The 23,264-nt window shown below is 59.5% G+C and overlaps 1 protein-coding gene across 4 annotated transcripts in view; it reads left to right on the top strand.

Moving 5' to 3' along the window:
* Positions 1–7,605: 7,605 nt before the first annotated feature.
* LOC125455296 (spermatogenesis-associated protein 7-like) overlaps positions 7,606–23,264 on the top strand; it is a 103,417-nt gene continuing 87,758 nt past the window's right edge. For 3 of the 4 annotated variants that reach the window (XM_048537039.2, XM_048537042.2, XM_048537043.2), the window contains exon 1: positions 7,607–8,097. In XM_048537039.2, the coding sequence (XP_048392996.1) occupies positions 8,061–8,097 (37 nt within the window). In that variant the 5' untranslated portion in view covers positions 7,607–8,060. Of the gene's footprint in view, positions 8,098–23,264 lie in introns of all 4 variants that reach the window. The other variant, XM_048537041.2, reaches the window with a different exon arrangement.

The following is a 23,264-nucleotide window of genomic DNA, read 5'->3' as shown; positions in this document are numbered from 1 at the left end:
AGCCAGTGAGTTTGGTTGCAGATGTTTCATCACCCTCCTAGGTAACCATGTCTCAATACACACAGACAAAGAAGGACATGAATTCAACTGGGACAACACATCCATAACAGCACAACCAAACAGAGACATGCAGGGAATTCCTGGAGGATGGGCATTCCAAACAGAACTCTATCAATAAATACATTGAACTGGACCGGATATACATACCATTGAAAAACAGAACCAGAAATAATGCCAACCGAAGCATATAAACAATAAGTGGGATAGAACACCAACGCTTCACCGGAGGCGTAGTGACGATGAAATGTCTACAAACAAACACCTGCTCAGTGAGCAAGTCTACAGCCTCATCCACAGTCCAAGCTACAAATGTTCTCAAGAATCTTCTCATTCTTTTCTGCTTCTTCGCACTCTTCTTACTCTTTCCTCACATCTCTGTCTGTGTTCTGCTCTTCTTTTTTCCTGTCTTTTCTCTTATTCTTTTGTCTTTCATTTTTTCTGTCTTTCTTACTTTTGCTTCTCCCTCTTTCTGTTCATTCTTCTCTTATGCTTCCCCTTCTATCACTGACTCATCAGTCTCTCACTTCCATTCTTTTTCTCCTTCTATCTCTTCTTTTGCATCTTCTTCTCTCAGTCCATGTGGTCTTCTCTTCTTCCTCCACTCAGTTCTTCTTCTCGTACGTTTCTGTCTCTATCTCCTTCTCTCAGTTATTATTTTGCATCTTTCCATTCTATGCTTTCTGGCTTTCTACTGCTGATTCCTCTTTCTGATCTTTCTTCTCGTCTCCCTTCTCTCATGCTTTTCTTTGTTCTCTCTCTGACTCTGTCTCTTCACTCTCTCTCTTCCACTTGTTCTTTCTCCTGTTCTCTCTTCCGATGTATACTTATGCTTTGTGCTCTCTCTCCCTTCTCCTTCATCTCTGCCTCTTCTCTCTGTTTTGCCTCCTCTCCTGCTTATTCCTTCATTTCCCACTCTTTGTTCTCTCTTGCTTCTTTTTCTTCTTCTTTTCCTTCTCTCTCACTTCTATCCTGTTTCTTCTTGTTCTCTCATTGTTTCTTCTCTTTCCCCCTCTTTGTTGTCTTCCTCTTTGCTCTCTGTCTGTTGTCTCACTGTTTCTCCTCTCTCATCTTTCACTTCTTTGCCCTCTTTAATTCTTCTGCTTCTCCCCATTTCTCTTCTCACTGCTTTTTGCTCTCCTGCCCTGTTGCATTATTCTATTCTTCTCTCTCCAGCTTCATCCTCTCGTGTCTCCTTCACTTGCCTTTTCTGTCTCCTCCTTTTCTCTGTCTCTTTTCTCCCCCCTCTCTCATTTTTCTCTTGGTTGCTTCTCTCTCTCACTCCTTCTTTCTCTTCTTTCCAGAAGGCCATAAGTTATATGATCAGAATTAGGCTATTCAGCCCATCAAGTCTGCTCTGCCATTCAATTATCACTGGTATGTTTCTCAATCCCACTCTCCAGCTTCTCTCCGTAATCCTTGATCCCTTTACCAATCAAGAACCTATTTATTTCTGTCTTAAATACACTCAATATCTTGCCCTCCATACCCCTCTGAGTTCCACAGATTAACCGCCCTCTGGCTGAAGTAATTCCTCTTCGTATCAGTTCTAAAAGATTGTTGTTTCACTGTGAGGGTATGCTCTCAGGTCCTAGTTTCTCCTACTAGTGGAAACATCTTCTCCACATCTGCTCTATCGATGCCTCTCAGTAGTCTGTGTTATATCAGATCCTTCCACATCTTCTAAAGACCATCAAAAACAGACTCCGAGTCCTCAGCCCCTCCTCATATGACCAACCCTTCATTTCCAGGATTATTCTTGTAAACCTCCTCTGGAACTCCTCTAATGTTAGCAAATATCTCCTTACATTTCAGGTCCCTCTGGGGCCGAAAACTGCTCACAATATTCCAAACGCAGCATTGCTAGTGTCTTACATAGCCTTAGCATTACATTTCTGTCCTTGTATTCTATCATTCTCAACATGAATGCTAACATTGCATTTGCCTTCCTAACTGCTAACTAAACCTGCATGTTAACCTTAACAGGAACTAGGACTCCCAAGTCCCTTTATGCTTCAGATTTCTAAAGTCTTTCCAATTTAGAAAATAGCCTATACCTCTATTCTTCCTGAAAAGTGCATTCCCACATTTTATTCCACTTCATTGCCCACTCTTCCAACCTGCCCAAGTCCTTCTGCAGCTTCCCTGTTTTCTCAACATTACCTGGCCCTCCACTTATCATTTAGCACCAATGCCCTCGGTTCCTTCATCCAGATCATTAATGCATAATGTGCATAGCTGTGATTCCAACACAGATCCCTGCGGAACTCTTGAAGAAAGGCCCCTTTATTCCTACTCACTGCATTCTGCCAGTCAACCAGTCTTCAATCCATATCTGTTGATGAAAAGGTATCAACCTGATGAAACCACCAAACAGGACAATTGCACACCAAATAGCATAAGCAGCAAGTGATTAACAGAGCGAAGCGAACCCACAACCAACATCTCAGGTGTAAACTCTGCAGTCCTGCCACTCCAGTCATGAATGGTGGTAGATGATGAAACAACTCACTGGAGGAGGCTCCACAAATATCCCCATCCTCAATGATGGAAGAGTCCAGCACAACTGTGCAAAAGATAAGGCTACAACTTTCGCAGTAATCTTCAGCCAAAAGTGTGAAAGAGATGATCCATCTTGGCCTTCTCCAGTGGTCCCAGCATTATAGATACCAGTCTTCAGCTGACTTGATTCACTCCACATGATATCAAAAGAAGTTGGAGGCACTGGGTACTGCAAAGGCTAGGGACCCTGACAACAATCCGTCAACAGTACTGAGGATATGAGCTCCAGAACTTGCCAAGCCGTTCTAGTACAGTTACAACACTGGCATCTACCCAGCAATGTAGAAAATTTCCCAAGTATGTCCTGTACATAAAATGCAGGACAAATCCAGCCAAACCGATTACCATCCCATCAGTCGACTGGGATAATCACTCAGTGTTGCCCAGTTCGGAGTCCATCAGAACCACTCAGCTCCTGACCTCATCAAAGCCTTGGTTCAAACACGGATAAAACAGATGAATTGCAGAAGTGAGGTGAGAGTGACATCAAGGCTGCTTTCAACTGAGTATGGCATCAAGGAGCCCTAGCAAAACTGGAATCAATGGGTGTCGGGGGCAAACTCTCTGGTGGGAGTCATACCTGACCATGGTTGTTGAAAGTCAGTCATCTCAGCTCCAGGTAATGTCTGAAGGAGCTCCTCAGTCTAGTGTCTTCGGCCCAACCATCTTCAGTTGCGTCATCAATGCCTTCCCTCCATCATAATGTCAAAAGTGGGGATGTTCATTGATGATTGCATAATGTTCAGCACCATTCACAACTCCACAGACATTGAAGCAGTCCGTGTCCAAATGCAACAAGATCCGGATAACATCCAGACTTGGGCTAACAAATGGCATGTAACATTCGTGCCACACAAGTGCCAAGATATGACCAACACCAGTAAGAGACAATCTAAACACCACTCCTTGACATTCAATGGTGTTACCATCACTGATTTCCCCACTATCAATATCCTGGGCGTTTTCATTGATCAGAAACTCAACTGGACTCACCACATAAATATAGTGGCTACAAGAGCAGGTCAGAAGCTGCAGCAAGTAACACATCTCCTGACTGTCCAAAGCCAATCCACCATCCACAAAGCACAAGTCAGGACTGTGGTGGAATACTTGCCTGGAAGAGTGATGCCCCATCAATACTCAGGAAGCTTGACACCATTCAGGACAAAGCAGCCCATTTGATTGGCACTACATCCACAAGTATCCACTCCCTCCACCACCAATGCTCAGTAGCAGCAGTGTGCACTATCTAGAAGATGCACTGCAGTAATTCAGCAAAGATCCTCAGAGAACATCTTCTAAACCCAGGAGCACTTCTAACTAGAAGAACAAGGGCAGCAAACATATGGAACACTACCAACTTCAAGTTACCCTCCAAGGCACTCACCATCCTGTAGAGGTGTTGAGCTTGTATACACAAGGTCAGAAATCACGCAACACCATGTTCTCGTCCAACAGGTTTATTTGAAAACGCAAGTTTTCAGGGTCTTACTCCTTCTTCAGGCGTTAGTGAGTGAGGTAGTATCAGTCACAGAATTTATAAACAGAAGATCAAAGGGTCACACTGCTGATGAGGCTTGCTGATGTGGTGAATGAAAACTATTTGCCTCTCAACACAGCAAAACTAAAGAACTGATCATTGACTTCAGAAAGAAAGGAGGAGAACACGCCCACATCTACATCAACAAAACTGACATTGAGAGAGTGAAGAGTATCAAGTTCCTTAGATTGATGGTAAATGATGACCTGTCCTGGACTTCCCATGTAACCATGACAGTCAAGAAGACACAACACCTCTTCTCCAAGTATGTCCTGTACATAAAATGCAGGACAAATCCAGCCAGGAAGTTTGGCATGTCCATAAGGTTCCTCACCAACTTCTACAGATACTCCACTGAAAGCATATTGTCCGGATGCATAATGGCCTGGTGCGACAACTGCTGTGCCCAGGACCGTAAGAGACTGCAGAAGGTGTTGTGTACAGCCCAGGCCATCACAGAAGCCAACCTCCCATCCATGAACTCTATTTAGATGGGCTGCTGCCACAGTAAGGTGGCCAACATCATCAAAGACCCATCTCACCCTGGTAATGACCTCCTACCACCTCTTCCATCAGGCAGAAGACACAGCAACCTGAACACACACACAAGCAGGTTCAGGAACAATTCTTTCTGGTTATTATCAGACTGTCAAATGGACTCTAGGCTCAAATATTGTAACCTGCAACATGGCCTGTATGCCTCTAAGTCTTTTTGATGTGTACATCCTTTGCTTGCTGTGATCCGCCTGTATCATTCGTAAACAAAGCCTTTCACTGCAATCCAGTGCACATGACATTAAAATCAAAAATCCTTTGCTTTCATTCTGTCACTCTCCTTCTGCCTCTTTCTGTTAATCTCACTGCTCTCTCTCTTCTTCTGTCTGTGCTCTCACTCTCTTCTTTCTCTCCTCCTGTTCTCTGTACTCCTCTGTTTCTTTTCTCCACTTAAAATTATTCCCTCGTTATTGACTCTTCTGTCTCTGCCTTCTCCCTTTCTCTTCACTCTTCCGTCCATCCCGCCTCTCTCCTTTTTCATTCCCCACTCTCTCCATTCTTTCTGACTGGTTCTTCTCTCTGCTCACTTTTCTGCTGTTTCTCCCTGCTCTTTCATTTACTCTTCCCTTTCCTTCTCCCTATCTCTGTTGTCTGTTTTCTTCTCTCTCTTACTCACACCGTTTGTCACTGTTTCTCCGCTCATCTTTCTCTTCTTTTCCTCATTATCTCTTATTTTACCTCCTGTCACTTGTCTGTCTCTTCTCTCTCCTCTTCTCTCACATCTCTATTCTCTTCCCTCTTCTTTCCTCTTCTCTTTTCTCTCATCTATCACTTCTCCTCCCATTCTCCTGCTTCTGTCTTTCTGGTCTCTCTCCTCGTTTTGTTTCTCTTCTCTCACACGTCTCTTCTTCTCTGATTCTTCTGTTTCTTCAATCTCTCTCATCCAAGCTCTCTTTCTCCTATCTTTTCTCCGTTTGCATTTTCTTCTCTCTGTTCTCCTCCATCTCCCCGTGTCTCCTTCATCACCAACTCTCATTGGTCTTTCTCACTTCATATCTCTCTGACTTCTCGTTTCTTCCACTTCACTTGTTTTCTCTCCTTCTTTTTCTGTCTATTCTCTCCTTTTACTTCTGTCTTTGCTTTCTGTCTGTTCTCTCACTATCACTTCTGTCATTTCTCTCTTCATTATCTCTTTTGCTTCTCCCTGCTTCTCCTCTCTCTTATTTCTCCGTTTCTTTCTGTCTTCTTTACTGTTCCCTTTTCTAATTTTTCTCTCATCTTTCACTTCTCTTTCTCATATCAGTCTCCTTTGCCCTTTCTGTTCTCTCCTTTCTCCACTCCTCTTTCACCTCTTCTCATTTCATCTTCTTCTCCTTCCAACTCTTCTTTCTCTACAAGCGCTTTCTTCACCATTCTTTTCTCTTTCTTGATTTAGTTGGCTGTCTTTTTATCATCTTTTCTTCAATCTTTCATTTGTTTCCTTCTCTCTTCTCCATCTTTGTTCTCTCCCTTGCTTTCTCTCTCTCTCTTCCTGTTCAATCTTTCTCTGCTATCTTTCTTCTCTATAGAATCTTAGAATTATACAGGGCAGAAAGGGTCTACTTTCTTGCACTAGGCACATAGCCTTGAATATTGTGACACTTCAGATGCACATCCAATTACTTTTTAAAGGTTGTATGTTTTCCCGCCTCGGTTACCCTCCAAGGCAGTACATACCAGATTCCCATCACCCTCTGGGTGAAAAGGACTTTCTCCTTCAGTTGTGTCTCTTCTCTTTCATTCTGCTCCCTCTGTGGTCTCTTTCCTCCTCCTTCTATCCTTTCTCACCTTCTTCTTTCTCCCTTACTTCTTTCTCCAATTCTGCTCTGTCTCATCTCTCTTGCTTCTCTTTTTCACTCATGCTGTTCATCAAGTCTTCTGTTTACTCGCTTCACCTCTCACACTCTCCTCTCAATTCTCTTCTAACTTATCTTACCTCTCACTCTTATCTCCTTTTGTTTCTTTCTTTCCTCTGTTTCTCCTTTCTGTGTGTCTCTTTACTCTCCTCCATCTCTCTTCTACTTTTCTATCTTTTCTCTCTGTCATCCCTCTTCACTCACAGCATTCTCTATCCCTTCTTCTTCTCCCCTCTCTTTTTTCACCCTTGTTCTGGTCCTTTCTTTCTTTAATTCTCTATCTCTCTTTCTCTCACCCATTCACACTGATGGAGTGAAATGCAGCCTATATTGTCACTGTAGTTGCGTGGCTTCAGGTTAAAGCCTGACTCAGCACCAGTCGCTCCCACCATCCAGAGCTAAGCCGCCAGCACCTCTCTCTCTCTTTATGTATACTCCTCTATCTTTAACTCTTCTCTCTTTAGTCATTACCCACCATCTCCACTCACTTTCTCTCCCTCTCTACCCTTCTATTGCCCATTTGTTCCTCCGTCTTTCAATAGCCCCTCTGTCTATACACTCTATACCTATACCATCTATCAATGCTCCTCTGTCTCCCTCCCCTGCTTCATCATAAGGCCATAAGACATAGGAGTCCTACCTCATTCACTCAACCCCTCCCTTCTTCCCTCTGTCTCTTCCTACTCTTGTCCTTCCTCCCTCTCTCCTCCCCCATCCTAACCCTTTCCCTGCCCCCACCATGCCCATGCACCCCCTCTTTCCACCCAACGCACCATCACTCTCCTGGTTCCCCCTCCTCCTATATTTCCAGTCTCCCCTCTCTCCCCCATCCTCTCCTTCATCTCGCTCATGACCCCCCTCTCTTCTCTCTTGCACGCCACCCTGCCGCTATTCCACCTCCCCGCTCCCCTCTCTCCAACACCTTCCCCGCCGCCCCATCCCTCTATCTGGTTCCTCCTCTTCTTTTTCTCATCTTGCCTCCTCCTTCTTAACCCACTGCTGCTCTCCTCTTCTCTCTCACCCCTGCGTACAACTGTTCCCCCCATCCCTCTGTTTGTTCCTCTCCCTTTCTCTCACCTTTCATCGTCTCTTCCCCCTCCTCTTTCCACTGTCTCCCATCCTTCTCTCTCCTTTGCCCCCCTCTCTGCCCCAAACGCCTTCTCAACTGTCCCTCCGCTCATCCGCCTATTCCACCACTTCTCTCCTTCGTCCCTTTTCCTCTCTCTCTCCACCCTTATCCCCTCAAGCCTCATTCCTCAGTCCCTCTCCCCGCACTCCCCTCTCAACACCCTCTCTCCATCCTCTCTCCGCCCCCCAGGCCGAGGCTCTGTCTCCAAGGTAACGGTGACGCGCGAGCCCGCAGCCCCGCCGCTTGCCCATTGGTTGCTGACCGCGATTGCGGTCACCGGCAATGGCGGCCGGGGTGAGGTGAGCTGGCTTTGGGCCTGGGTAATGCCGGTACTCCGCTAGGACTCAGAATCAGCCCGACTCTGTCACACCGGAGTGAGAGCATGGGAAAGATCAGTATTAACATGGCTAACAAAAAAGGTAGGTGCTGGCGGCCTAGCTCCGGATGGTGGGAACGATTGGTGCTCAGTCGGGCTTTAACCTGAAGCCATGCAGTTACCGCGACAACATAGGCTGCATTTCACTCCATCAGTGTGAAATGGTGAGACAGTAACACCTATCCTCACCAGAGCATTCAATATTCATTTAAAATGTTTCTGGTTCTTCTTCCAGCAATATGCGTGAAATTCTGCTTTTGATTTTGACTTGTTTCTGGTTTAATGCCCGGAGAATCGCTGTTCCTTATTCCCTGCTTTTCTCTTTCACTCGCTCGTTTACTCAACCTTAAATGTCTGATGAGTTTAATCCGCGTAGGATTTTTAGAGCCTAAATATTGATGCGATTTAAAAGTCGCCGGATCTCAATGGCCGGTGAGCACTCTTTCTTTCAAACTATATTAATACCTACCGTCTTTCTAAAATAATATAATTGCGGTATTTGTTATCAAAATTATATTGAATTGAATTTAACTTGATCAAGATATATTTTATTTAATTTAGTAGCTTTGTCACAAACGTATGGCATTGTAACAACATATTTTCACAGTCGATAAGGCTGTGTGTATGTGGTTGGATGAATGCCTCCTTAAGAAAAAACCGGAATAAACAAATCATTTGCCTCCAAGTATTTATTAAATGACATAAATTAAACTTTCAAGATTCAAGCCTTTTGGATTTAAACCCGCTGAAGTGATGCTCTTGCATTAAGAGGCATGCGATGACGTCACAATACCTGTGTAAATTATACTTAAACGCATCAGCAATGACAAGTATTAACTCCCTTAACACCAAATCCTAAGAGATTCCTGTTTGCAAATTGTGCCTTGTTCCTAAAGTTCCTACTGTGACATTATTCTGAACTTTTGAACTATTGCACTCTCCAAGTTGGTGTAGGCTTCGCTTATCCTGTAGTCTGAAATCTGCAGCTTCCGTCAAACATCCAAGTTCTGGGAGCTTCAGCACTGCAGTTCTAGTGAAATTTACTCGACATTACTGACTCTAACTTCTGCTTAATACATAGACTTCAATCAATACGAATAGAGTAATATTTTTGAGGATACTTCCCTTAATGTGATAATAAATTAATCTTATGCTTGAAATATACTAATATTGATTCCATATTGGAAATGACGAGATTGCTGGTACCAGGTTTAAACAGCGATTTTTAAAAAAAGTCCCTAGGTATTTGAAATAGTTAACTATCATTGTACTTATTGAAAAATTCAACTGGAACTTGAGTTCACTTAATGTAGTGTGCAGATTGTTTTCAAGTCAGGACTGTCATAACTCTGTTCTTATACTGTTGGTAACTCAAAGTCATGAAATTCCTGAAATAACACAATATAAACACACAATTACAACCACTGTACCATATTAAGGAGAAGGCCAATATCTCTCAAGGCAGCTAAGGATCAAGGTTTTAAAAGACATACTGATTTTCCACCTGATCCAAAGTACTTTTAAATTAATTTTTTTTTCAAATCAGCAAAAATATTTTCCCAAAGATTGTCTTGATAAATTATTTCTGGTATTTCATTGTGCATCTTGATAAGACCATAAGATATAGAAGCAGAATTAGGCCATTTGGCCTGTTCAATCATGGCTGATATATTTCTCAACCTTGTATCCCTGCATTCTCTCCATCACCCTTTCATCCTCTTACTAATCAAGAACCTATCTAATTCTGTCTTAAAGACAAGGATGACTTGGCCTCCCACAGTTTTCTGTGGTAATGAATTATACAGATTAACCACCTTCTGGCGGAAGAAATTCCTCCTCATCTCAGTTCTAAAGAGGTGTCCCTTCACTTTGAGGCTATGCCCTCGTGTCCTAATCTCTAGTACCAGCGGAAACATAATCATCATGTCCATTGTATCCAGGCCTCTTAGTAGTCTGTAAGTTTCAATAACATCGCCACCTCATATCCTTCTGAACTCCGCTGAGTACAGATTCAGAATCCTCAACTGGTCCTCATATGACAAGCACTTAGCACCCAGGATTATTCATCTCACAATGAATGCTAACATTGCATTTGCCTTCCTTTCTGCTAACTGATCTTTCATGCTAACCTTAAGAGAATCCTGAACGAGAACTCCAAAGTCTCTTTGTGCTTCAAATATACAGAATTTCCAGTTAGAAAATAGTAAATAACCCTGTTCTTCCTGCAAAGTGCATAACATTACACTTTCCTTCACTTTGTCTACTCTCCTAGCCTTTCAAAGTCCTTCTGCAGTGTCCTCACTTCCTTAACATTGCCTATCTTTATGTAATCTGCAACATTAGCAACAATGCCATCAGCTCCGTCGTCCAGATTCTTCATGTTTAATCTGAATGGTTGTGGCCCAAACGCTGATTCCTGTGGAACGCCACTGGTTATTGACTGACATCCTGAAAAAGACCCCTTTACCCCAACACCCTGCCTTCTGCTAGTCAGCCAATCCTCTGTCTGTGCCATTAGCTTGCCCCTAACGCCATGGGCCTTATGTTATTTAGCAATCTCTGGTACCTTGCCAAAGGCCTCCTGGAAATAGCTCACATCCACTGGCTGTCCTTTGGCTAACTTGCTGATTAACTGCTGATAGAATTTAACAGATTTGTCAGGCATGACTTCCCCTTGAAGAAGCCATGCTGACTCATCCCTATTTTACCATGCACTCCCAAGTACTCCAGATCTCATCCTTGATAATGGAATCTCAAATCTTACTAACAAATGAAGGTAACGCTAACCAGCTGACAAGTTTTCATCTTCTGCTTCCCTCTCTTCTTAACAGGTCTGTGACATTAACCATTTTCCAGACCTCTGTGATCCTCCCTGACTCCAGTGATACTTGAAAGATCCCACCAAGATCCTTAATTCTCTTTCAGAGCCCTGTGGTGTAGATCATCCAGTCTGGGTGATTTAACCAATTTCACACCTTTCAGTTGCCCCAGCATCTTCTCCTTAGTCCTGGCTACTTCACTCACCTCTGGCCCTTGACTCTTGAAATTCTGGAATGCTACCGATGTCATCCACCATGAAGATTGACGCCAAGTGCCGATTTAGTCCCCCTGCCGTTTCTTTGCTCCCCATAACTACTTCTCCAGCCACATTTTCTAGTGGCCCAGTGTCCACTCTTGCCTTTGTTTTACCTTTGAAATACCTAAAAAAAACCCTTCAATTTTATATTAGTAGCTTACCCTCATTTTTCATCTTCTCCCTACTTTTTGCATTTCTGCTTGTCCTCTGCAAGTTTTTAACGGGCCCTCAATTGTCTGGCATTCCACTAAAGCTCAGCCACATTGTATGTTTTTTCTGTTGCTTTTGTATGATTTAATCGATCTGTTCAGAGATGTTGCTACTCACCTCTGGAACAGGTTAGTCTTAAACACAGGCCTCCTGTCCCAGAGGTAGGGACACTACCACTGCAACTGACTTCTCTTGTCAGCTAATGGTTGTCTTGCTTTCCCTTTAGAATGTTCTTTTCTTCCTCGTGATGAATTTCTGCTCTGCCTCCTGAATTACCCCCAGAAACTACTACCATTGCAGCTCCACCATTTTTCCTGCTCGGCCGCCTTTCCAATCATCTCTGGCCAGCTCCTCCCTCATGTCTTTGTAGTTAGTTTTCCTCAATTGTAATACGATTACATCTGATTCAAGTTTCTCGTTTCAAATTGCAGGGTGAATTCTGTTGTATGATGGTCACTGTCCTCCAAGGACACCTTCACCTTCGGCTCCCTAATTAAATCTACCTTATTTCACATCACTAAATCCAGAATTGCCTGTTATGATGCGTTTAACACAAGCTTCTCCAAAAATCATCTCATAGACATTCTACAAATTCCTCTTCTTGGGATACGCCACCAATCTGATTTCCCCAGTCCACCTGTGTATTGACGTGCCCATGATTATTGTAATAGTGCCTTTCTGACATGCCTTTCTGTCCACCAATTTATTTTTGTTCCATACCCTAACCAGTGCTAGGAGGCTTATACATAACTCCCATCAGGATCTTTTTTCCTACTCAGTCCTTTCTGTCCACGCAAATCCTGTGCCTTCCAACCCTATATTGCTGCTTGCTATTCATTTAATTTCATTTGTTACTAACATGCTCCCCCTTTTACCCATCTGCCTGTTCTTTCCATAGGATGTGCACCCTTGGATATTTAGTTGCCAGTCCTGAAGCCAATTACAGCCACACCTTTGTGATGGCCACAACATCACACCCATTAATTTCAATCCGTGCTTCAAGTTCATTTATTGTGTTTCATATACTGTGCACATTAAGTACAACACCCTCAGTCCTTTGTAGAATGCACCCCATCTCATAGCCATTATCTACTGTGCCAGAAGTCAGATTCTTGACCTTTTCCATACCCCCTGTTCTGTTAGTTGTTCCAGTAGCTTTACTAACCTCTGCTGAGCATTCCCCAACTCCCATTTACTTTAAAGTCCTTGTGACCATTCATTTGGCTTTTCCTTTAGGATCCTGATCCCAGATTGGTTCCGGTAGAGCTACAGGTACAGTTCCTTCCTGTTGCAATACTGATGCCGGTGTTCCACAATATTGAACTTCTCTTTCTGCACCACTCCGTTAACTACATGTTTACTTCCTTAATTTTCTTATCTCTATGCTAGTTTTCATATGGCTCACCTAGGGAATATAACCCTTGAGGACCTTTTATTTAATTTTGTTCCTCATTCTTGATATTCCCCAAACGTGACTTCATACTTTGTTATTTGTCCCCCCGACGCCTTCTCTCTCTCTCTCTCTCTCTCTCTCTCTCTCCCCCTCCCGCCCCTTCTCTCTCTCTCTCCCCCTCCCGCCCCTTCTCTCTCTCTCTCCCCCTCCCGCCCCTTCTCTCTCTCTCTCCCCCTCCCGCCCCTTCTCTCTCTCTCTCCCCCTCCCGCCCCTTCTCTCTCTCTCTCCCCCTCCCGCCCCTTCTCTCTCTCTCTCCCCCTCCCGCCCCTTCTCTCTCTCTCTCTCTCCCCCTCCCGCCCGTTCTCTCTCTCTCTCCCCCTCCCGCCCGTTCTCTCTCTCTCTCCCCCTCCCGCCCCTTCTCTCTCTCTCTCCCCCTCCCGCCCCTTCTCTCTCTCTCTCCCCCTCCCGCCCCTTCTCTCTCTCTCTCCCCCTCCCGCCCCTTCTCTCTCTCTCTCCCCCTCCCGCCCCTTCTCTCTCTCTCTCCCCCTCCCGCCCCTTCTCTCTCTCTCTCTCCCCCTCCCGCCCCTTTCTCTCTCTCTCTCTCCCCCTCCCGCCCGTTCTCTCTCTCTCTCCCCCTCCCGCCCGTTCTCTCTCTCTCTCTCCCCCCCCCCGGCCCGTTCTCTCTCTCCCCCCCCACCCGCCCGCCCCTTCTCTCTGCGCCCCCCCCCGCCCTCCCCTTCTCTCTCCCCTCCCGCCGGCCCCTTCTCTCTCCCCTCCCGCCCGCCCCCCACTCTCTCTCCCTCTCCCCTCCCGCCCCCCCCTCTCTCTCCCTCTCCCCTCCCGCCCCCCCCTCTCTCTCTCCCTCTCCCCTACCGCCCCCCCCCTCTCTCCCCCTCCCGCCCCCCCCTCTCCCTCTCCCCCCTCCCGCATGCCCCCTCTCCCTCTCCCCCCTCCCGCCCGCCCCCTCTCCCTCTCCCCCCTCCCGCCCGCCCCCTCTCCCTCTCCCCTCTCCCCCCTCCCGCCCGCCCCCTCTCCCTCTCCCCTCTCCCCCCTCCCGCCCGCCCCCTCTCCCTCTCCCCCCTCCTTCTCCCCCCTCCCGCCCGCCTGCCCTCTCTCTCTCCCCCCTCCCGCCCGCCCTCTCTCTCTCCCCCCTCCCGCCCGCCCTCTCTCTCTCCCCCCTCCCGCCCGCCCTCTCTCTCTCCCCCCTCCCGCCCGCCCTCTCTCTCTCTCCCCTCCCGCCCGCCCTCTCTCTCTCTCCCCTCCCGCCGGCCCTCTCTCTCTCTCCCCTCCCGCCCGCCCTCTCTCTCTCTCCCCACCCGCCCGCCCCCTCTCCCTCTCCCCCCTCCCGCCCGCCCCCTCTCCCTCTCCCCCCTCCCGCCCGCCCCCTCTCCCTCTCCCCCCTCCCGCCCGCCCCCTCTCCCTCTCCCCCCTCCCGCCCGCCCCCTCTCCCTCTCCCCCTCCCGCCCCCTCTCCCTCTCCCCCCCCCGCCCGCCCCTCTCCCTCTCCCCCCCCCGCCCGCCCCCTCTCCCTCTCCCCCCTCCCGCCCGCCCCCTCTCCCCCCTCCCGCCCGCCCCCTCTCCCCCCTCCCGCCCGCCCCCTCTCCCTCTCCCCCCTCCCGCCCGCCCCCTCTCCCTCTCCCCACTCCCGCCCGCCCCCTCTCCCTCTCCCCCCTCCCGCCCGCCCCCTCTCCCTCTCCCCCCTCCCGCCCGCCCCCTCTCTCTCTCCCCCCTCCCGCCCGCCCCCTCTCTCTCTCCCCCCTCACGCCCGCCCCCTCTCTCCCCTCACGCCCGCCCCCTCTCTCCCCTCCCGCCCGCCCCCCTCTCTCCCCTCCCGCCCGCCCGCCCCCTCTCTCCCCTCCCGCCCGCCCACTCTCTCCCCTCCCGCCCGCCCCCTCTCCCCCCTCCCGCCCGCCCGCCCCCTCTCCCCTCTCCCCCCTCCCGCCCGCCCCCTCTCCCCCCTCCCGCCCGCCCCCTCTCCCCCCCTCCCGCCCGCCCCCTCTCCCTCTCCCCGCTCCGGCCCGCCCCCTCTCCCTCTCAACCTCTCCCCCCTCCCGCCCGCCCCCTCTCCCTCTCCCCTCTCCCTCTCCCCTCTCCCTCTCCCCTCTCCCTCTCCCTCTCCCTCTCCCCCCTCCCTCTCCCCCCTCCCGCCCGCCCCCTCTCCCTCTCCCCCCTCCCGCCCGCCCCCTCTCTCTCTCCCCCCTCCCGCCCGCCCCCTCTCTCTCTCCCCCCTCACGCCCGCCCCCTCTCTCCCCTCACGCCCGCCCCCTCTCTCCCCTCCCGCCCGCCCCCTCTCTCCCCCCTCCCGCCCGCCCCCTCTCTCTCTCCCCCCTCCCGCCCGCCCCCACTCTCTCTCCCCCCTCCCGCCCCCTCTCTCTCGCCCCCCTCCCGCCCCCTCTCTCTCTCTCCCCTCCCGCCCGCCCTCTCTCTCTCTCCCCTCCCGCCGGCCCTCTCTCTCTCTCCCCTCCCGCCCGCCCTCTCTCTCTCTCCCCACCCGCCCGCCCCCTCTCCCTCTCCCCCCTCCCGCCCGCCCCCTCTCCCTCTCCCCCCTCCCGCCCGCCCCCTCTCCCTCTCCCCCCTCCCGCCCGCCCCCTCTCCCTCTCCCCCCTCCCGCCCGCCCTCTCTCTCTCCCCCTCCCGCCCGCCCTCTCTCTCTCTCCCCTCCCGCCCGCCCTCTCTCTCTCTCCCCTCCCGCCGGCCCTCTCTCTCTCTCCCCTCCCGCCCGCCCTCTCTCTCTCTCCCCACCCGCCCGCCCCCTCTCCCTCTCCCCCCTCCCGCCCGCCCCCTCTCCCTCTCCCCCCTCCCGCCCGCCCCCTCTCCCTCTCCCCCCTCCCGCCCGCCCCCTCTCCCTCTCCCCCCTCCCGCCCGCCCCCTCTCCCTCTCCCCCCTCCCGCCCCCTCTCCCTCTCCCCCCCCCGCCCGCCCCTCTCCCTCTCCCCCCCCCGCCCGCCCCCTCTCCCTCTCCCCCCTCCCGCCCGCCCCCTCTCCCCCTCCCGCCCGCCCCCTCTCCCCCCTCCCGCCCGCCCCCTCTCCCTCTCCCCCCTCCCGCCCGCCCCCCTCTCCCTCTCCCCACTCCCGCCCGCCCCCTCTCCCTCTCCCCCCCTCCCGCCCGCCCCCTCTCCCTCTCCCCCCTCCCGCCCGCCCCCTCTCTCTCTCCCCCCTCCCGCCCGCCCCCTCTCTCTCTCCCCCCTCACGCCCGCCCCCTCTCTCCCCTCACGCCCGCCCCCTCTCTCCCCTCCCGCCCGCCCCCTCTCTCCCCTCCCGCCCGCCCCCTCTCTCCCCTCCCGCCCGCCCACTCTCTCCCCTCCCGCCCGCCCCCTCTCCCCCCTCCCGCCCGCCCGCCCCCTCTCCCCTCTCCCCCCTCCCGCCCGCCCCCTCTCCCCCCTCCCGCCCGCCCCCTCTCCCCCCTCCCGCCCGCCCCCTCTCTCCCTCTCCCCGCTCCGGCCCGCCCCCTCTCCCTCTCAACCTCTCCCCCCTCCCGCCCGCCCCCTCTCCCTCTCCCCTCTCCCTCTCCCCTCTCCCTCTCCCCTCTCCCTCTCCCCTCTCCCTCTCCCCTCTCCCTCTCCCCCCTCCCTCTCCCCCCTCCCGCCCGCCCCCTCTCCCTCTCCCCCCTCCCGCCCGCCCCCTCTCTCTCTCCCCCCTCCCGCCCGCCCCCTCTCTCTCTCCCCCCTCACGCCCGCCCCCTCTCTCCCCTCACGCCCCGCCCCCTCTCTCCCCTCCCGCCCGCCCCCTCTCTCCCCTCCCGCCCGCCCCCTCTCTCCCCTCCCGCCCGCCCACTCTCTCCCCTCCCGCCCGCCCCCTCTCCCCCCTCCCGCCCGCCCGCCCCCTCTCCCCTCTCCCCCCTCCCGCCCGCCCCCTCTCCCCCTCCCGCCCGCCCCCTCTCCCCCCTCCCGCCCGCCCCCTCTCCCCCCTCCCGCCCGCCCCCTCTCCCTCTCCCCGCTCCGGCCCGCCCCCTCTCCCTCTCAACCTCTCCCCCCTCCCGCCCGCCCCCTCTCCCTCTCCCCTCTCCCTCTCCCCTCTCCCTCTCCCCTCTCCCTCTCCCCTCTCCCTCTCCCCCCTCCCTCTCCCCCCTCCCGCCGCCCCCTCTCCCTCTCCCCCCTCCCGCCCGCCCCCTCTCCCTCTCCCCCCTCCCGCCCGCCCCCTCTCCCTCTCCCCCCTCCCGCCCGCCCCCTCTCCCTCTCCCCCCTCCTGCCCGCCCCCTCTCTCTCTCTCCGCCCTCCCGCCCGCCCCCTCTCTCTCTCCCCCCTCCCGCCCGCCCCCTCTCCCTCTCCCCCCTCCCGCCCGCCCCCTCTCCCTCTCCCCCAACCCGCCCGCCCCCTCTCCCTCTCCCCCAACCCGCCCGCCCCCTCTCCCTCTCCCCCAACCCGCCCGCCCCCTCTCCCTCTCCCCCCTCCCGCTCGCCCCCTCTCTCTCCCCCCTCTCTCTCCCCCCTCCCGCCCGCCCCCTCTCTCTCCCCCCTCCCGCCCGCCCCCTCTCTCTCCCCCCTCCCGCCCGCCCCCTCTCTCTTCCCCCTCCCGCCCGCCCCCTCTCTCTCCCCCCTCCCGCCCGCCCCCTCTCTCTCTCCCCCTCCCGCCCGCCCCCTCCCTCCCCTCCCCTCCCGCCCGCCCCCTCCCTCCCCTCCCCGCCCGCCCCCTCTCCCCCCTCCCGCCCGCCCCCTCTCCCCCCTCCCGCCCGCCCCCTCTCCCTCTCCCCCCTCCCGCCCGCCCCCTCTCCCTCTCCCCTCTCCCCCCTCCCGCCCGCCCCCTCTCCCTCTCCCCCCTCCTTCTCCCCCCTCCCGCCCGCCCCCTCTCCCTCTCCCCCCTCCCGCCCGCCCCCTCTCCCTCTCCCCCCTCCCGCCCGCCCCTCTCCCTCTCCCCCCTCCCGCCCGCCCCCTCTCCCTCTCCCCCCTCCCGCCCGCCCCCTCTCTCTCTCCCCCCTGCCGCCCGCCCCCTCTCTCTCTCCCCCCTCCCGCCCGCCCCCTCTCTCCCCCCTCCCGCCCGCCCCCTCTCTCTCTCCCCCCTCCCGCCCGCCCCCACTCTCTCTCCCCCCTCCCGCCCCACTCTCTCTCCCCCCTCCCGCCCCCTCTCTCTCGCCCCCCTCCCGCCCCCTCTCTCTCGCCCCCCTCCCGCCCCCTCTCTCTCTCCCCCCTCCCGCCCGCCCCCCCTCTCTCTCCCCCCTCCCGCCCGCCCCCTCTCTCTCTCCCCCCTCCCGCCCGCCCCCTCTCTCTCTCCCCCCTCCCGCCCGCCCCCTCTCTCTCTCCCCCCTCCCGCCCGCCCCCTCTCTCTCTCTCTCTCCCCTCCCGCCCGCCCCCTCTCTCTCTCTCTCTCCCCTCCCGCCCGCCCCCTCTCTCTCTCTCTCTCTCCCCTCCCGCCCGCCCCTGCTCTCTCTCCCCCCTCCCGCCCGCCCCTGCTCTCTCTCCCCCCTCCCGCCCGCCCCTGCTCTCTCTCCCCCCTCCCGCCCGCCCCTGCTCTCTCTCCCCCCTCCCGCCCGCCCCCTCTCTCTCGCCCCCCTCCCACCCGCCCCCTCTCTCTCTCCCCCCTCCCGCCCCCTCTCTCTCTCCCCCCCTCCGCCCGCCCCCTCTCTCTCCCCCCTCCCGCCCGCCCCCTCTCTCTCTCCCCCCTCCCGCCCGCCCCCTCTCTCTCTCCCCCCTCCCGCCCGCCCCCTCTCCCTCTCCCCCCTCCTGCCCGCCCCCTCTCTCTCTCTCCGCCCTCCCGCCCGCCCCCTCTCTCTCTCCCCCCTCCCGCCCGCCCCCTCTCCCTCTCCCCCCTCCCGCCCGCCCCCTCTCCCTCTCCCCCCTCCCGCCCGCCCCCTCTCCCTCTCCCCCCTCCCGCCCGCCCCCTCTCCCTCTCCCCCCTCCCGCCCGCCCCCTCTCCCTCTACCCCAACCCGCCCGCCCCCCTCTCCCTCTACCCCAACCCGCCCGCCCCCTCTCCCTCTCCCCCAACCCGCCCGCCCCCTCTCCCTCTCCCCCCAACCCGCCCGCCCCCTCTCCCTCTCCCCCAACCCGCCCGCCCCCTCTCCTTTCCCCCCTCCCCCTCGCCCCCTCTCTCTCCCCCCTCTCTCTCCCCCCTCCCGCCCGCCCCCTCTCTCTCCCCCCTCCCGCCCGCCCCCTCTCTCTCCCCCCTCCCGCCCGCCCCCTCTCTCTCCCCCCCTCCCGCCCGCCCCCTCTCTCTCCCCCCTCCCGCCCGCCCCCTCTCTCTCCCCCCTCCCGCCCGCCCCCTCTCTCTCTCCCCCTCCCGCCCGCCCCCTCCCTCCCCTCCCCTCCCGCCCGCCCCCTCCCTCCCCTCCCGCCCGCCCCCTCTCCCCCCTCCCGCCCGCCCCCTCTCCCCCCTCCCGCCCGCCCCCTCTCCCCCCTCCCGCCCGCCCCCTCTCCCCCCTCCCGCCCGCCCCCTCTCCCTCTCCCCCCTCCCGCCCGCCCCCCTCTCCCCTCTCCCTCTCCCCCCTCCCGCCCGCCCCCTCTCCCTCTCCCCCCTCCTTCTCCCCCCTCCCGCCCGCCCCCTCTCCTTCTCCCCCCTCCCGCCCGCCCCCTCTCCTCTCCCCCTCCCGCCCGCCCCCTCTCCCTCTCCCCCATCCCGCCCGCCCCCTCTCCCTCTCCCCCCTCCCGCCCGCCCCCTCTCTCTCTCCCCCCTGCCGCCCGCCCCCTCTCTCTCTCCCCCCTCCCGCCCGCCCCCTCTCTCCCCCCTCCCGCCCGCCCCCTCTCTCTCTCCCCCCTCCCGCCCGCCCCCACTCTCTCTCCCCCCTCCCGCCCCCTCTCTCTCTCCCCCCTCCCGCCCGCCCCCTCTCTCTCTCCCCCCTCCCGCCCGCCCCCTCTCTCTCTCCCCCCTCCCGCCCGCCCCCTCTCTCTCTCCCCCCTCCCGCCCGCCCCCTCTCTCTCTCCCCCCTCCCGCCCGCCCCCTCTCTCTCTCCCACCTCCCGCCCGCCCCCTCTCTCTCTCTCCCCTCCCGCCCGCCCCCTCTCTCTCTCTCTCTCTCTCCCCTCCCGCCCGCCCCTGCTCTCTCTCCCCCCCTCCCGCCCGCCCCCTCTCTCTCGCCCCCCTCCCGCCCGCCCCCTCTCTCTCTCCCCCCTCCCGCCCCCTCTCTCTCTCCCCCCTCCCGCCCGCCCCCTCTCTCTCCCCCCTCCCGCCCGCCCCCTCTCTCTCTCCCCCCTCCCTCTCTCTCTCCCCCCTCCCGCCCGCCCCCTCTCTCTCTCCCCCCTCCCGCCCGCCCCCTCTCTCTCTCCCCCCTCCCGCCCGCCCCCCTCTCTCTCTCCCCCCTCCCGCCCGCCCCCTCTCTCTCTCCCCCCTCCCGCCCGCCCCCTCTCTCTCTCTCTCTCCCTCCCCTCCCGCCCGCCCCCTCTCTCTCTCTCTCTCTCCCTCCCCTCCCGCCGCCCCCTCTCTCTCTCTCTCTCTCTCCCTCCCCTCCCGCCCGCCCCCTCTCCCTCTCCCCTCTCCCCCCTCCCGCCCGCCCCCTCTCCCTCTCCCCCCTCCTTCTCCCCCCTCCCGCCCGCCTGCCCCTCTCTCTCTCCCCCTCCCGCCCGCCCTCTCTCTCTCCCCCCTCCCGCCCGCCCTCTCTCTCTCTCCCCTCCCGCCGGCCCTCTCTCTCTCTCCCCTCCCGCCCGCCCCCTCTCCCTCTCCCCCCTCCCGCCCGCCCCCTCTCCCTCTCCCCCCTCCCGCCCGCCCCCTCTCCCTCTCCCCCCTCCCGCCCGCCCCCTCTCCCTCTCCCCCCTCCCGCCCCCTCTCCCTCTCCCCCCCCCGCCCGCCCCTCTCCCTCTCCCCCCCCCGCCCGCCCCCTCTCCCTCTCCCCCTCCCGCCCGCCCCCTCTCCCCCCTCCCGCCCGCCCCCTCTCCCCCCTCCCGCCCGCCCCCTCTCCCTCTCCCCCCTCCCGCCCGCCCCCTCTCCCTCTCCCCCCTCCCGCCCGCCCCCTCTCCCTCTCCCCCCTCCCGCCCGCCCCCGCTCCCTCTCCCCCCTCCCGCCCGCCCCCTCTCTCTCTCCCCCCTCACGCCCGCCCCCTCTCTCCCCTCCCGCCCGCCCCCTCTCTCCCCTCCCGCCCGCCCCCTCTCTCCCCTCCCGCCCGCTCCCACTCTCCCCTCCCGCCCGCCCCCTCTCTCCCCTCCCGCCCGCCCCCTCTCTCCCCCTCCCGCCCGCCCCCTCTCTCCCCTCCCGCCCGCCCCCTCTCCCCCCTCCCGCCCGCCCGCCCCCTCTCCCCCCTCCCGCCCGCCCGCCCCCTCTCCCCCCTCCCGCCCGCCCCCTCTCCCTCTCCCCGCTCCCGCCCGCCCCCTCTCCCTCTCAACCTCTCCCCCCTCCCGCCCGCCCCCTCTCCCTCTCCCCTCTCCCTCTCCCCTCTCCCTCTCCCCTCTCCCTCTCCCCCCTCCCTCTCCCCCCTCCCGCCCGCCCCCTCTCCCTCTCCCCCCTCCCGCCCGCCCCCTCTCCCTCTCCCCCCTCCTGCCCGCCCCCTCTCTCTCTCTCCCCCCTCCCGCCCGCCCCCTCTCTCTCTCCCCCCTCCCGCCCGCCCCCTCTCCCTCTCCCCCCTCCCGCCCGCCCCCTCTCCCTCTCCCCCAACCCGCCCGCCCCCTCTCCCTCTCCCCCAACCCGCCCGCCCCCTCTCCCTCTCCCCCAACCCGCCCGCCCCCTCTCCCTCTCCCCCCTCCCGCTCGCCCCCTCTGTCTCCCCCCTCTCTCTCCCCCCTCCCGCCCGCCCCCTCTCTCTCCCCCCTCCCGCCCGCCCCCTCTCTCTCTCCCCCTCCCCTCCCGCCCGCCCGCCCCCTCCCTCCCCTCCCGCCCCCCTCCCTCCCCTCCCGCCCCCTCCCTCCCCTCCCGCCCGCCCCCTCCCTCCCCTCCCGCCCGCCCCCTCTCCCCCCTCCCGCCCCGCCCCCTCTCCCTCTCCCCCCTCCCGCCCGCCCCCTCTCCCTCTCCCCTCTCCCCCCTCCCGCCCGCCCCCTCTCCCTCTCCCCCCTCCTTCTCCCCCCTCCCGCCCGCCCCCTCTCCCTCTCCCCCCGCCCGCCCGCCCCCTCTCCCTCTCCCCCCTCCAGCCCGCCCCCTCTCCCTCTCCCCCCTCCCGCCCGCCCCCTCTCCCTCTCCCCCCTCCCGCCCGCCCCCTCCCTCCCCTCCCGCCCGCCCCCTCCCTCCCCTCCCGCCCGCCCCCTCTCCCCCCTCCCGCCCGCCCCCTCTCCCTCTCCCCCCTCCCGCCCGCCCCCTCTCCCTCTCCCCTCTCCCCCCTCCCGCCCGCCCCCTCTCCCTCTCCCCCCTCCCTCTCCCCCCTCCCGCCCGCCCCCTCTCCCTCTCCCCCCTCCCGCCCGCCCCCTCTCTCTCTCCCCCCTCCCGCCCGCCCCCTCTCTCTCTCCCCCCTCACGCCCGCCCCCTCTCTCCCCTCACGCCCGCCCCCTCTCTCCCCTCCCGCCCGCCCCCTCTCTCCCCTCCCGCCCGCCCGCCCCCTCTCTCCCCTCCCGCCCGCCCACTCTCTCCCCTCCCGCCCGCCCCCTCTCCCCCCTCCCGCCCGCCCGCCCCCTCTCCCCTCTCCCCCCTCCCGCCCGCCCCCTCTCCCCCCTCCCGCCCGCCCCCTCTCCCCCCTCCCGCCCGCCCCCTCTCCCTCTCCCCGCTCCGGCCCGCCCCCTCTCCCTCTCAACCTCTCCCCCCTCCCGCCCGCCCCCTCTCCCTCTCCCCTCTCCCTCTCCCCTCTCCCTCTCCCCTCTCCCTCTCCCCTCTCCCTCTCCCCCCTCCCTCTCCCCCCTCCCGCCCGCCCCCTCTCCCTCTCCCCCCTCCCGCCCGCCCCCTCTCTCTCTCCCCCCCTCCCGCCCGCCCCCTCTCTCTCTCCCCCCCTCACGCCCGCCCCCTCTCTCCCCTCACGCCCGCCCCCTCTCTCCCCTCCCGCCCGCCCCCCTCTCTCCCCCCTCCCGCCCGCCCCCTCTCTCTCTCCCCCCTCCCGCCCGCCCCCACTCTCTCTCCCCCCTCCCGCCCCCTCTCTCTCGCCCCCCTCCCGCCCCCTCTCTCTCTCTCCCCTCCCGCCCGCCCTCTCTCTCTCTCCCCTCCGCCGGCCCTCTCTCTCTCTCCCCTCCCGCCCGCCCTCTCTCTCTCTCCCCACCCGCCCGCCCCCTCTCCCTCTCCCCCCTCCCGCCCGCCCCCTCTCCCTCTCCCCCCTCCCGCCCGCCCCCTCTCCCTCTCCCCCCTCCCGCCCGCCCCCTCTCCCTCTCCCCCCTCCCGCCCGCCCTCTCTCTCTCCCCCCTCCCGCCCGCCCTCTCTCTCTCTCCCCTCCCGCCCGCCCTCTCTCTCTCTCCCCTCCCGCCCGCCCTCTCTCTCTCTCCCCTCCCGCCCGCCCTCTCTCTCTCTCCCCACCCGCCCGCCCCCTCTCCCTCTCCCCCCTCCCGCCCGCCCCCTCTCCCTCTCCCCCCTCCCGCCCGCCCCCTCTCCCTCTCCCCCCTCCCGCCCGCCCCCTCTCCCTCTCCCCCTCCCGCCCGCCCCCTCTCCCTCTCCCCCCTCCCGCCCCCTCTCCCTCTCCCCCCCCCCCGCCCGCCCCTCTCCCTCTCCCCCCCCCGCCCGCCCCCTCTCCCTCTCCCCCCTCCCGCCCGCCCCCTCTCCCCCCTCCCGCC

This window comes from Stegostoma tigrinum, chromosome 10, assembly GCF_030684315.1.
Source record: "Stegostoma tigrinum isolate sSteTig4 chromosome 10, sSteTig4.hap1, whole genome shotgun sequence".
NCBI lineage: Eukaryota > Metazoa > Chordata > Chondrichthyes > Orectolobiformes > Stegostomatidae > Stegostoma > Stegostoma tigrinum.
The sequence above is the reverse complement of the archived record's forward strand: the minus strand, read 5'-3'. Positions and strand labels throughout refer to the sequence as shown.